The sequence below is a fragment of the Phaethon lepturus genome, unplaced genomic scaffold, assembly GCF_000687285.1.
Source record: "Phaethon lepturus isolate BGI_N335 unplaced genomic scaffold, ASM68728v1 scaffold36944, whole genome shotgun sequence".
Classification (NCBI taxonomy): domain Eukaryota; kingdom Metazoa; phylum Chordata; class Aves; order Phaethontiformes; family Phaethontidae; genus Phaethon; species Phaethon lepturus.
In genome coordinates, this window is record NW_010536148.1 from 19,396 (window position 1) to 32,679 (window position 13,284).

The following is a 13,284-nucleotide window of genomic DNA, read 5'->3' on the forward strand; positions in this document are numbered from 1 at the left end:
GCAATGACTTTAAGAACTGTCAGTGATCACTGACCTGTACTCTGGATATAAACCAGGAATATAGATTTTTTTTTTTCCCCTGAAACTATGGAAAAAATACAAAGAGGAAACATACAAAGTCACAATCGAATCAGAGAATACTTTCCATAGTCAAAAATTAAATACTGGCTTCATAAACAATACAGCCATCTGCTCTGTATCTTAAATAGGCTTGATTGTAAAAAAGAGGTGCTTGTAAAACCTTAAGTTTGAAATATTTTATTTCCCAGTATATTGCTAAATAATTTTGCAGTTAAATCAAAAAGGAAGAGATATCAGAGATGAATATGGAATACTTACAACTAGAAAATGGTTGCTGAACCATCTGAATTTCTAGAAAAGCATCAATAAAAATGTAAAAACATAGTCTTACAAAATTAATTGGAATCTGAAATGCCAGATTGTCTTCACAATGGCCACAATATGAATACTGATGGATATCTGCAACCAAAAACTAATTGTGACTTTGCCAAAAGATGGCTTAATACAGCAATCAAAACATCTCTAAAAACTGGGACTTCTATTTCTGCAATTTCCTATTCTCTCAGGTATTTGGCATTCAGTAAGCAATTCTCATGAGAAAAAAAAATGCTACCTGATCACAATTACGCTCTCTTACGGAGTTGTGCTATATCTCAATACATTCTTGGGAAAGTAAAGAAAAGTGAATAAAAAGCTGAATAGAAATAGACACTCTATAAAAACGACCTGTAAAGCATCGTAAGTCTGGAAAATATTTGTGGCATTACACAGGCTACTGCTGATGCAAAGAAAAAAATTGCAATTTAACCATTTCATGAATATGAACAATGCACTTGTTCCCAGCCATTTAGAATGATCTGACATTCCAAATGTTTATAAAAATTGGGTAATAAAAGAATTAAGTCAATACCCTTAAGTACAATAAATAACAGTGTTTATTATGGTTGGGGTTGCCCACGAGTGTTTGTTCCATATCTGCTTGGGACATTTGTAAAACCAGTTCTGAATCCTTGAGTTGCTCCCATTCCCGGTATTCCAAATCCTTGATTGAGTACACTGCTGTAGGGTGCGGATCCATGATTAAAGCCCAATCCATAGGGCCTTGTCTGAGTGTTTAAAAGGATAACTGGACTCACATTTTTGCCTGGTGTATTAAAAGAAAATTCTGGTGGTGGGCTGCTGGGCTTAGCTGGAGTAGATGTAACAGGGTTCAAATTATCAGCAGCTTTCAAAGATGGCATTGGAATAATATGATGATCCGAAAGGTTCAGAATATTGTTTGCAATAGGCACAGATGATAAGGTAGGTCTGATCCAGTCATCTTTGAAAATCTGAACAGTCAAGGTAGAGACCAATGTGTATAATCTGTTAGTGACATGGGCAAGTACCATTTGTTCATTTGCATCTCTCCGAATTCGGACATGTACTGATCCAGCCTAGAAAGTGATAAAAATAAGTTGGCTGTTAACTGTTGCTTCCAATAAAGATTCTCTGTATGCATTCACAAAGAGGTAAGTTATCCTGAAGAGAATCATGCAAAGACTTTTCGCAGTGGAGACTACCGACTAAATTGAGAAACTTATTTAATAATTCCATAACTAGCATACACTTTGGTCTTTCCTAATGTATGATCCCTTAGGTACACATCAAGATCATTATTCAGGAAAAGCAAGTCTTAAAACCAAACTGTAAAATACAACCTGTGATGGCAGGAAAGGAAAGGCAACAGCCAGGAAAAAAGTGGTCCAAAAGAAGAACAAAGTGCAGGCAAACTCCATATGCCAAATTTAGGAAAAAGTATCATCACTGTGCTGTTGGAGCAGGCAAGAGGACAACACGTATGGCAGACATGCTCAGATTGGGACCATTAGGAAGAAGAGAGGCAATGACCCTTGTGGAACTCTGACTAAGAGTTTCTCCTGGACATGCATGTAACTGCGGGCCACCGCCATCTTCCTCTCAGCAGCGCTTCCTCTCATCTACCTTGAACTACTGCTGCAGAAGCAAAGAGGACATAAACCAGAACCCCTCAACATGCTTTTTCACTTCATATTTCATAAAGACCATGGTTCACAGCTTGTGCTATATAAGCTATATTGTGCTATATATTACATTAGATGGTGCAGCTGAAAACATATCCAGGTCTCAGGAAGTTTCTACTACAGTCTGGAAGATGCCAATAGGTAAATATGCACACAAAGGTTTTGTAAATATCTGTGATCAATCCAACAGTGCTGTGATCCGGTATGCTGGGCAGCTGAATAGTAAACTGAAAACTATTTTCACATCAGCAAGTCAGAGCTGCTGCCTTGTTCTTTTTTTTAAGAAGGTTAGCATACCAGAAGAATTCAGAAGTAGAGAAAAATTCTAACAGTCTTAATTTACCAGCTGTTACAACAGACCTACCTCAACTTAGGAATAACTGAGTTCTGTGTGATCATTCTCTATCACAAACCACCCCTTAATTTCATTCAGCTTACAGAATATTAATAGACAACTGTAGCTGGTTTATTCCACCATCCCCCACAGAAATGCTGAAAACATTACTCTACAGTAGACCTTTGGTACCTGAAGGTTTACAGTTTCCTTTTTCTCCCCTCTGAGACAATTAACACTAAAATACCGTTTGAAAAAATGTCTTTACTGTTGTTTGGGGTTTTATTCACTGACAAAATACAAAAGAAATTCTACAGCTGCAAAATGCATGCTTTAATCCAGAACTGCAATATGCATAAATAATATTAACCAATAACAAAGCTTTAAAAAATATAATGGACAGGAAAAGAAAAGTTTTGCAATAAATCACAAGGACCGAGTACTGACTCCATCAATTTTTTTTACATTTAAAATTTCAGAAGAAATACCTTACTTTATTTAAATAAAAATTTGAGTAGTGACAACTGACTACTGTCAGTCATGACTGACAACTCTTTTTTAAAGGCTAAAAAGACAATAAAGACGTAACTTACCAAAGTGCCAAACCCTAATGTCCAGAAATGCTCATTTCTAACTTCCAAGACACCATCCAAAGTTGAAACCTAATTTTACACAAACATCCAGAAATACGAAAATAAATTAGAAATAATGTTTCAAATACTTTCAGAAATGTACTCTTACACATAACTGAATAACACAGCATTTTCAGGAATGAAATAAAAGCTTCCATACACAGAATGGATGATGTCCGTTAATGATGCCACCAATGCTTATCTACTGTACTTTTGATAACCTTAAACATCCAAATCCATCCAAAAAGTTGATCTACATTTCAAGTAACTCTTGCTGCCAAATTGCAGTATTTTCTCAACTTGATATGCTGTAAGTCAACAGCTGCCTGTACTCCTTTTCCTCCCCCCATTTCACATTTATAAACTATGGTAGCTTGAATTTAGTTAATAAAAACAGCCTGCACTGCTTTAACAGATTTATTCCAGATACCTGAAAAACACTACTCATCTTAGATAGAAAGATCCATACTTTCTACATGCAGCTAAAAAGTAATATTAAAAAAATATTTCTTTAGCAATCTTCTTGGACTACTCACGAAAACTATTCATATTCCTGAATGCTTATTTAATGTTAGCTGTGCATGCTGTGTTATGTATTATACACTGACTTACCTCCCTAAGAAGTTTATCTAACTGGCCAATCACATGAGGTGGTGTTGTCTTTAAGAAAAAGAAGAAGAAAAAAAAAAAAAAGAAGTTTTACTAAAGATTAACTTGGCCCTGTTTAAGTATGGCAGTCTAAGCCTGGTCTACCTACACAAAAGACTAATGGCATTAAACAATAAATTCTTCATGATGCATATTTCTACTGCCCTTAAAATTCTTCTAGCACGTCACAAATTCCCCTTGGAATGCTTTCTATTCAAATGTTTAAAACAGATTTTACGTTTTTAAAAAAATAAGGGCATTTGACAAAACCGAAAACACCAAAAAACCTTGTTTTGTGACATTGCCTTACCTGAAGTAGTACTTTCCCACTGTAGACACTCATGGGATACATGGTACCAAATGTCATCAAAGCAATTGCTATAGCAGAGGCTGTGTCTACAGCAAAATAATTGCTAGGGAGAAAGAGCAATTTTAATGAAAAACAGGTATTTACGTTTTTGAAAGGCATAAGAATTTTCTTTTGATTCTTTTTCGTTCTTTTAAATGATACACACTTACAGAATATTACACATACTAGTCTCATATGAACCATACGTCTTTGAAAAAACATTAATATATTCATGGAGTTGCAAGCCCATTCATACAAAACACAGCTTTTTACTAGATCATTCCTTTCAGGTAAAAAATGCAATTTCCCATAGACTGGATACAAAAAGAGTTACTTTTTTTTAAACAACAACTGTACATACTTGATTTCAATGAGCATATATGTAATGCAAAGAGCTAGAGCTCCAGCAATATCAATCAAGACAAAAGGGTTCATTCGTGGCAGAAAGATGCTACTCAGTCCTGGGATGATTCCACAAATACTGTAACAAAACAGAAAAAGCAGCTGTCAGCTAGCTGTTCATCATTACTTCAAAACCCAAAAGTTACACCCATTATTTCAGCATTTGACTTCAAATACACCTTGCAGTCACAGCAAATGATGTCTCTGAAGACTGTAAAGGCCCTTCTAATTCTGCTCAAAGTTTTGTAATAGTCCAGTGTCAGCAAAAATTAATCAAGTTTAGATCCACATTACATTCTCTCTCTTATCTGAAACTAATATTTACCTCTTGCATCTTAAAATTGCTTTAAGTCTATCTTCCTATCTACAAAACGTTACACTACACTAATCTTTTTACATTTTTTTTCTACATGTTAAGAAACGTATCTTGTGCTAGTTTCTATTTTCTGGTAACATAGCTAGCTGCGTCAGCTGTACACAAGTACCTTACAGGTTCAGATATTGCTACTAGATATATGTAAGTCTTGGGGGGGTCATATCACTAGTCTTCAATCCATCTGCCACCTTGGTGTGCAAAAGTGTTCTAAAGCCAAAGCTAACTAATTGACAGAGTCTGAAAAGAGGGAGGAGACCAGCAAGTTGAATAAAAGGAGATCGAAAAACCCATGAGGGAACACTGGGACAAGTTACTTATTTATAGCTATCTCCTATCAGTGGGAGCATGAAGAGAAAAAAGGGTTTCTGTACTTCTCAGTGAATGTAAGTGCATGTCACGTAGTGGAAAATCTAAAGAAAAAGACAACATGAATTGTTTTGTTGCTGTTTGGAACCGACCTATGCTTAGACATTATGTGCTGGTCTCCTCCTGTAAGAATTTTAATCTGCATAATTATATAAAGGTGCAGATATTTTGTAATCAGCACTGCTTCACAGAACACATTTGAAATAGTATAAGTACTAACCAGATTTAATAATTTTTTTTAAATTCTTGGCATAATTGTCTACAGGTTATCTCAAAATCCAGCAGTAATTCTAGATGCTTGATCTGGGAGCCCTTCAAGTTATCCATCTGTGTCTTTCCCCATAACACTGTGTTACCACCTCGTCAAAGAAAAAAACTCTGCTAGTGTCTGTGATTGCTAATCACCTTTCCCCCCCCCCCGCCCTTAAAACTTAAACTCCAGGTACTTGGGCAACACTATTGCTAGTCTTCCAAAGCTGTTCTGTAGAATTTGGGTCTGATGATATAATACCTTATATCTGCATAAAATCAACTCTTCTGTTTAACAAACCAGAATTCTCTATTTTCCTCAACTGTATACAAAAAAAATCACAACATGCAGAAACAGAGAGGCATTGCAGCATACTTAACATGTTATGCAACATGGTTTACAATTCTTATTTTGATACTGACAGCATAAGTACTTGGAAGAACATGTATGGCTCAAAATAAATATTTCTGACATCTGACAAAATTATTTGCAAACGATGTTATCTCGCATTCAGGTATCAATACAAGCAAGAGAGCTAACAGACAAAATGAATGAGCAACACTGCTTCAGCCCCTGAAGATGCAGACTTTCCAGTTTCCTGCTGGACAGGTGAGGAGTCTCCATAGCTATGTTTCAGTGAGTAACCTGTTTCATATATCACATTTAAACTACAGCCATCCTAGTCATTTGCCCACATCACAAACACAAATTACTACAAAACGCTCAGGTAATGATTGCTGAGAAATGCAGTTCAAGTCTGTACAGGATAAAGCTAGTTTACCTCAGCTCATCCAAGGACAACTGCATACAACGTACCAAACACATTCAAAGGGAAAGTTATGCAGAAAGATGTATTTCTGTTAGATTGCTGTATCTGGGAAATATGAGAGACAATGTATGCTCTAGAGTTCATACACGAGACCTAAAGTAGGTAAAGCTATTTTAAAAGCTCTAATACACAACAGTTTATGCCTTGACACCCATCCAAATTGTTATTATACATAAAAACATAACACTGCCTTCCAGCAGCTAATAATTTTGAAAAACATTATAAAGCTTTACCTTCTACTAAGATCTGCAACATGCTCCTGAAGCCAACTTGTGCTGGCAGCTGCGAAAGAAAGGTGGTAATAAAATTACTAGGAGTAAAGGAATACATTTTGAAGTACACTTAAAAGTTTTAATTTAAGGTAAGAACCCAATACACTGTGAATGAATAAATGTATCTCAACATATTCACTGTCACTTAAAAAAAACAACAACAAAGTCTGACTTCTCCAGGCAGTAAAATGCCTGTGTCATAACCTGAACTGATTAAATACAAATACAATTTGCAGATTATAATCATCATAATTATCTTTTATATAATATAAAGTATAATATATAACATAAACAATTTAAGCACAACTATGTTCACTGAAATGAAGCATTATTTCTGGCAAAAAACATGGAAAACCATGAAAAATAGGTGGCTTCTCACAAGTTACTATTTTTCACAACACTCAACCGTCTCCCAGCAGTTAGTAGGAATGATTGCAAGCCTACTTCAAAGTGAAAAAGTCCCAGTAAAAGAGCTATTAAGAAGAGTTATTACATTAATTTATTTTAATCCATTAATATATCCATAAATTGTCTTCAAGGTTCTGGTATCTGTCAGATGACCTTCACTAGCTGAATCCAAAAGATTGAAAATAAAGGGTACTTCAGCATTAAAATGATACTCAGTTTATCATATTAATGACTACATACTACTCAGAGAGCCCTAAAAGCAAACTAGAGTTGAAATTCCGATGGCAATTCTAAACTGCATGAAGATGTATTAATGGAGGTAATAGTAATATATACATGCTAGTTAAGAAAGTTACCAGACAAGTTATACCTTGATAAAAATAGGAACATTAAAATCTTTTCCCAATTCTTGTTACAGATTAATATATCACATACCTTCAGAGACATAAGCAAAAGGCTTATTCCTAATGGAGAGCATTGTAAATAAGTTGAAAAAGAGAGCCACGAAAGTACCAACCAGCAGTCGCCCCCTAAGGAGGGGAAAAAAAAAAAAAACAAACTTAATTTCACATCATCACAAAACATGAAGTCAAGCTGTAATTACTAGTAACAATATCAAAATACTTTGCTTGTTAGCTTTCACTGACACTGAAAACATGAATAACAAACTAGTGTAATGCTTAATGACTGGCAGTGTACTTTCATTTTAAGGGTTATATGAGATCACTGAACTTTGTACGTTAGTGTTACCACATTAGGCTGTACATAATGTTCATAATGTTGAGTAACAGTTCTTAACTAATTGCATATAGGTACACACATATATGTTTGTCCCCTGAAGATATAAATACATTGTCCCCCTCAGCAAAAGAGCTAAAAAAGTTTAGTTTCCTATGGAATTATTCCCTACGCCCCTACCCTTTCCTAGGAGAACTACAACTTCACCATACATCCCATGTCCCAGTCTTCTGCCCCATAACACTTTCTTTTCCTTTCCCCATATTCTTTATAGTCTTCATTATCTTTGCAACACCTCCAGTTCTGTAATGATCACAGCATCCTTCCCCCACACCACATACCATGCCTCCTAAAAGGCCTCCATAAGAAATGAGAGTGATTAAGCTAGCAAAACCAGCAATATATAGTTCAATCATTATTTCAGAGAGCATGTGCATTACATTTCAATTGTACCTTGAAAAAACTGTTTGCAATATAGCTTGCACATAGTTTGAAACAAATGCTAAGGTACCAAAACCAATTTGGTGCTGAATGTATTTGCATAATTAATACATACTAGATTAAGAATTAGAAACACAAAGGGACACTGAAAAAACTATCATTTTACATGTCAAAATAATTTCTTACGTGTGTATCTCAGGTTGTTCCAGAAACCGCTCTGCACTACAAAAATAATTGAAAATTTGAGTTATATTCATACAATAAAACCTTGATACATGAAGCCTATTTTTTCAGTTCTGAAGAATGAGCTGCCAAACATAAACAAAAACGTGACAGATACAATACTGAAAAAAAATGAACTGCTTAAATAAGCACAACAGTTTTTATAAGCGATGAAAGCATTTAACACTGAAATGAAGCAGCCTGTAATTTAGATTTCCCAACTATTTCCAAACTGTGCCACATAGTTGCTAGCTGCTATGAATGCTGCCTACAGAATAAAAACATGCTTGTAAATGAACATGTCAAAAAATACTGCTACTGCCACCACTGGGGTTGATAACCACAACAAACTAAGTCTGAAATTCCTCACTTACAGCCTCTCACTAAGCAAGGCCAAATAAAGCAGATGTTGGCTACTGTGGTGGAGATACAAATCTTTTTTTTACCCATCAGTAAAATAAATGAGCTTCAGCTGTAACAGAAAAACCTATGAAATTTTGGGAATTTTCTAAAACTGATGTTCAAAAACTTGGAGGCTTTGACAGTGCATCATTATTAGAATTCATGCCAGTACACTGTCAGTACAAAAGAGCAATTTTATATTATAGGTTCACAAGTTGTTAACATAGCCCTTTATAGAGAAAATAGAGCACTTGAATAGAAAATAGGAAAAAGGAAGGTACACTGCTCCAGTTTAAAATTCCAGATGTTAACAAAAGCTTCTTCATTTTTAAAGACTAAAATAATTTTTAGGTGAATCTCCTGAAATACAAATGCTTCCATAGTTGGTATGTTAAATTAATACTTAAGCAAATTTTGAAGGACTGATGAAGTTGATATATTAAGGATTTGAATGTTTAAACTATTATGAAGTTGCTTTACTTCATGAAATAACTGAATTAAAAAAAAAAAATCAAAAAAGTTGTATTTGTTAATGAACTTAAAAAGTCAAGATGCATAGTGAAATGCATCAAATACCTATCTTTTTGGAAAATATGATTCTTAAGAACACTGAGTCTTTTCCTTGAAAGCTGTTTAGTTACATTTATCAATTCCTATAATTTCGTCTAAAGCCTACATATAGTGTAATCAATATAAGTGAGCCGCAAGGTTAAGCAATATTTAAAAAAAATCTTACTGTTTTCTACAGTATCTCTCTACAGATAGCACTTGCAGAATGCGTGTGTTTTTGCTCAATCTGGAATATGCGCATAACAAAAAATAAACAAAATGGTACATATCCCTACCTTTCTTTCAGTATAAAGAGAGCACCGAGCTGTGCGAGAACTGTAGATGCAAATACGGCTAGAACCTCAAACCTTTCGAACCTGAAATTCGAGAATTATGTTTAGAAACACTCAACACTGAACAATGCATCAAATGCATTCTGGTCTGTGCAGGAACTAGCAGGATAGACCTAGTATTTCAAATTCTTTCAAGAGCAGATAGATGGGAAGAAACTGGAAGTTTTATGGAACAGGCATTATTTTCAATTTCTTTAAGCCAACACTCCACTTATCACAAACAGCTTAAAATAAAGCATTTCTTAATTCTTTTTCTTGTCCCTCCCCTTTCCTCTCCTTCCCTGCTCTGTAACTGTTCTTTACAGCATCAGTCTTGGGTCTCCTTAATTTTAGTCTCTTTTACACTCCAATTATTAGTCATGGCTGTTGGGGAATACAGGCAATGCTGGTCAGCAACGTATCAAATGTTGTATTATCAAACACTAGATCTTGTTATTAGTACTTACCCAAATGAATAGACTGGGCTGGGTTTCTTCATCATTACCCAGTAGCTTATTAGACATGTTACCAAACTGAAACAAGGGGGAGAATTAGACTATGATAAATAACTGCTGCCTTTACAAACTGGATAATCTAAAAATACACACTTCAGCCACCAGAACTGAACAAATTAATATAACCACGTCTTACCATGAACTCAACACCTCCACCACTGTCACAATGAGGGTTCCAGTGGATCCAGAAAATATTGTGCTTGGGAATAAAACCCAGACTGCACAATGATGTTTCAGCTGTTCCCATAAAAGGGCAGCAAATAATTTTAGCGGCACGGCAGTCAGTCTCAAACCAGGAGACAGTCTAATGCTGTACTTGGGGCATGCTGCGCTTACAAAGGCTACCAGCAACCTTCTTCAATATAGAAGATCTCTCAGCCTAAATAAAGTTTACTGTGACTCCAAATGCAAGGCATTTTTCCACTGAGGCCCCAAGACAGAACAGCACTATCAGTATGTTTAATCTGGATGCACTCCATGAATTTTTCTGAAAGGGACCTGGAACATGTGAGACCAGGTACCCCAGTATCTGACTAACAGGCAAAGATCGTTTGAGAAAATAATTTTTAATATTGTCTGGTATCTCACATAGTAATGAAAAATACAAAGCCAAAGTCTATGAAAATATCACACGAGACACACAGTAAATGCTCTTCTTACATGTGCTTTATGAACTTGCCTAGAAATACTGTAACCTGAGAAAGGCCATTTAAATGAGAAGGAACATGATGAGCAAGATGACAGGACTGTCACATTTGTGTCATGTCCTTCGTATCCCAGTGAAAAGCAAAACAAGCTGTCCATTAAACTCTTCTTTTACAGATATACCATGAATTAGATTTAGCACTCTGGAATAAGTCTCAGGCTATGCCAAGTATTACCTTTCTTTTCCACAGTGTAATTTGTCTACATATACGGCCAAAACAGGTTTGCTTTTTTTGGCTGCATTCATCTACACAAGCTCTAATCTAACTGGCCATTCGCTGACAGCTGCAGGTCTCTCTTGCTATTTTCTTTCCAAGTTTTTCCTCTCATATTGAACGTCTGAAATTCCAATTATGTTATCCCCATGGTACTAGCCTGAATTTTTCTAGGATGAGTCTCATTTCCTCTGCCTGTTTTCCTTCTATTGACCCCTTTGGACAATTTTTTTTATTGGAAGCCTCACAGATTCAGTGCCATCTGTGCCTTTATGCAGCTCTTTCATAATTAATGACCATGCTAAATCATGCTGGATCAAGAACTCATCCCCACAGCTGCTGAATGTTCACATCCTCACAACCTGATCCACAGCTGTGTGGCGTAAAAGCGAATGCAGAGGAAATAATACTGCTCATATACAAAATAGTAATTTCACATACTCAGTAAGGATATCATAAATTACCAGGAAGATGACAAAAATGAAAGAAGCAGAAATTGATCTTTGCAGCAGAATTACTGAGCACTGTTCACCCTTACAGCAGATCAAAACCCTCGAAAGAGCTTGCTGGAAGTTAAAATAATCTTCTAGTCCGTCCCCTAATTAACCTAATATGTCGGTGCCAGGGATATTCTACCTCCTCACAAAATGCAAAAAATAACATTCTACACAACTATGAAATACAATGTCAGAACTTTCCCCAAGGTGAAAAGGGTATTTTGAGTGAAGATGACAAAACTCAGCAGATACAAAATTCTAAGAGATTCATTAAAGGTATATCACAATTCTAATGCAGTCACAGATCAAGTTAAGTATTTTTGTACCCATATCAACAATTCATTTTCCTTTCTGCATGTTTGCTGCTGTTACTTACGAAAGTTTTACTATCAGTCAGATAAGCTATGGTATGTAGTAGGGAAAACAGATTCTACAGATAGCTGATCCATAATTTTTATAAGCTAGTGAGCTAGCAAGGAAGATAATGTGGGTTAATCATCAAAAAAACCACATGCATTTTAAGCAGTTTATTTCTCAAATGTTGCTACCAATCTACCAATCTGCAACTCAGATGATAATTTAATATATTTCATGCCTATATTAACAATATTATCAGAAGTGTTCAGAATTTTCATACTTAGTAGTTTTAATATAATTTTGATCAGAAACAGGAAAAAATATTAAAAGTATCCAGTTGGAAGCGGGCATAGGATCTAGCTCTTGAAATATTTTGAAATAGAAATAGGATTACATACTCCTTGTTTCCCGAAACTAAAACTGAGGGATACTTCAGAACCAATGACTGTGGTATTAGGGAAATGTTCCAAATGAACCACCAGATAACAGTTTGATGCCGGATTCTGTTTTATGTTGTTACACATCTACACAGAGAAATTAATGACTGAATTGCTTTGTTACTAATCACTCTCAATACAGCTATTGGTGTTTCTCATCACCTATTTTTGGTGATGTACAATTTTATACTCATTTAAGTTATATTTAAACCAGTTAGTGTTTCATCACTGATTACTCTAAATAGCAGCACTGATGACCCTAAATAAATTTATCTGTAAATAAATTTTATATGTATAGAAATATACAAAGACAGGCACAAATGAACAGTAAGACTAAATGGAAAAAACTCACCTGAAAAGGTCAAAGATTGTCAAATATGTGTAAGCAGTTAAAGCTGTAAAAAAAGCAGCAAATATTAAAACTTAATATAATTTTGCAATGCAGAAATCACTTGTATTCTTCTGTTAAGTTCCTCTTGTGCAGCTCTTTTTCATCTTATATCTACACAAATTGTCTCTGGTGACAGAGCAAGTCTCTTCATCTTTTGCATGTGTATATAATATGAGTCTTGTAAACACACCATTATATTTATTTTATACACAGGTTGATTATGGAAATCCTAATTCTAATAAAGCACGTAGTAATGCCCAGATCAAAAGGTATTAAGCTTGTGACTAAGTGGTGACTAAGAATTTAAATACAGAAAAGTCAGGAGATCTTCAAGTAACACATCCTCCACCAAAACAAGAGATGTCTGATGTGCATTACAGCAGTGAAAATAGGTTCAACAGAATTTACTTGTTTTGCTTCTCTGATCCATCTTGAAACTGCGAGAAAACCTGTGTCACAAATTACAAATGTACTTTCAGTACAGATTATGGGAAGCATCTTGGAGCCCCTATACACAAGTAGAAGTTATACAAAATATTGAAAGGGGGCATTCC

General features: G+C 35.3%; 1 protein-coding gene across 1 annotated transcript in view; it reads right to left on the minus strand.

Moving 5' to 3' along the window:
* Positions 1-245: 245 nt before the first annotated feature.
* SLC30A6 (solute carrier family 30 (zinc transporter), member 6) overlaps positions 246-13,284 on the minus strand; it is a 14,994-nt gene continuing 1,955 nt past the window's right edge. Inside the window, exons 4-14 of the mRNA XM_010286085.1 lie at positions 12,692-12,734; positions 10,081-10,146; positions 9,578-9,658; positions 8,295-8,330; positions 7,365-7,459; positions 6,483-6,531; positions 4,388-4,507; positions 3,988-4,090; positions 3,642-3,689; positions 2,991-3,059; positions 246-1,457 (exon numbers count right to left, since the gene is read on the minus strand). Of these exons, the coding sequence (XP_010284387.1) occupies positions 960-1,457; positions 2,991-3,059; positions 3,642-3,689; positions 3,988-4,090; positions 4,388-4,507; positions 6,483-6,531; positions 7,365-7,459; positions 8,295-8,330; positions 9,578-9,658; positions 10,081-10,146; positions 12,692-12,734 (1,208 nt within the window). The 3' untranslated portion in view covers positions 246-959. The remainder of the gene's footprint in view (positions 1,458-2,990; positions 3,060-3,641; positions 3,690-3,987; positions 4,091-4,387; positions 4,508-6,482; positions 6,532-7,364; positions 7,460-8,294; positions 8,331-9,577; positions 9,659-10,080; positions 10,147-12,691; positions 12,735-13,284) is intronic.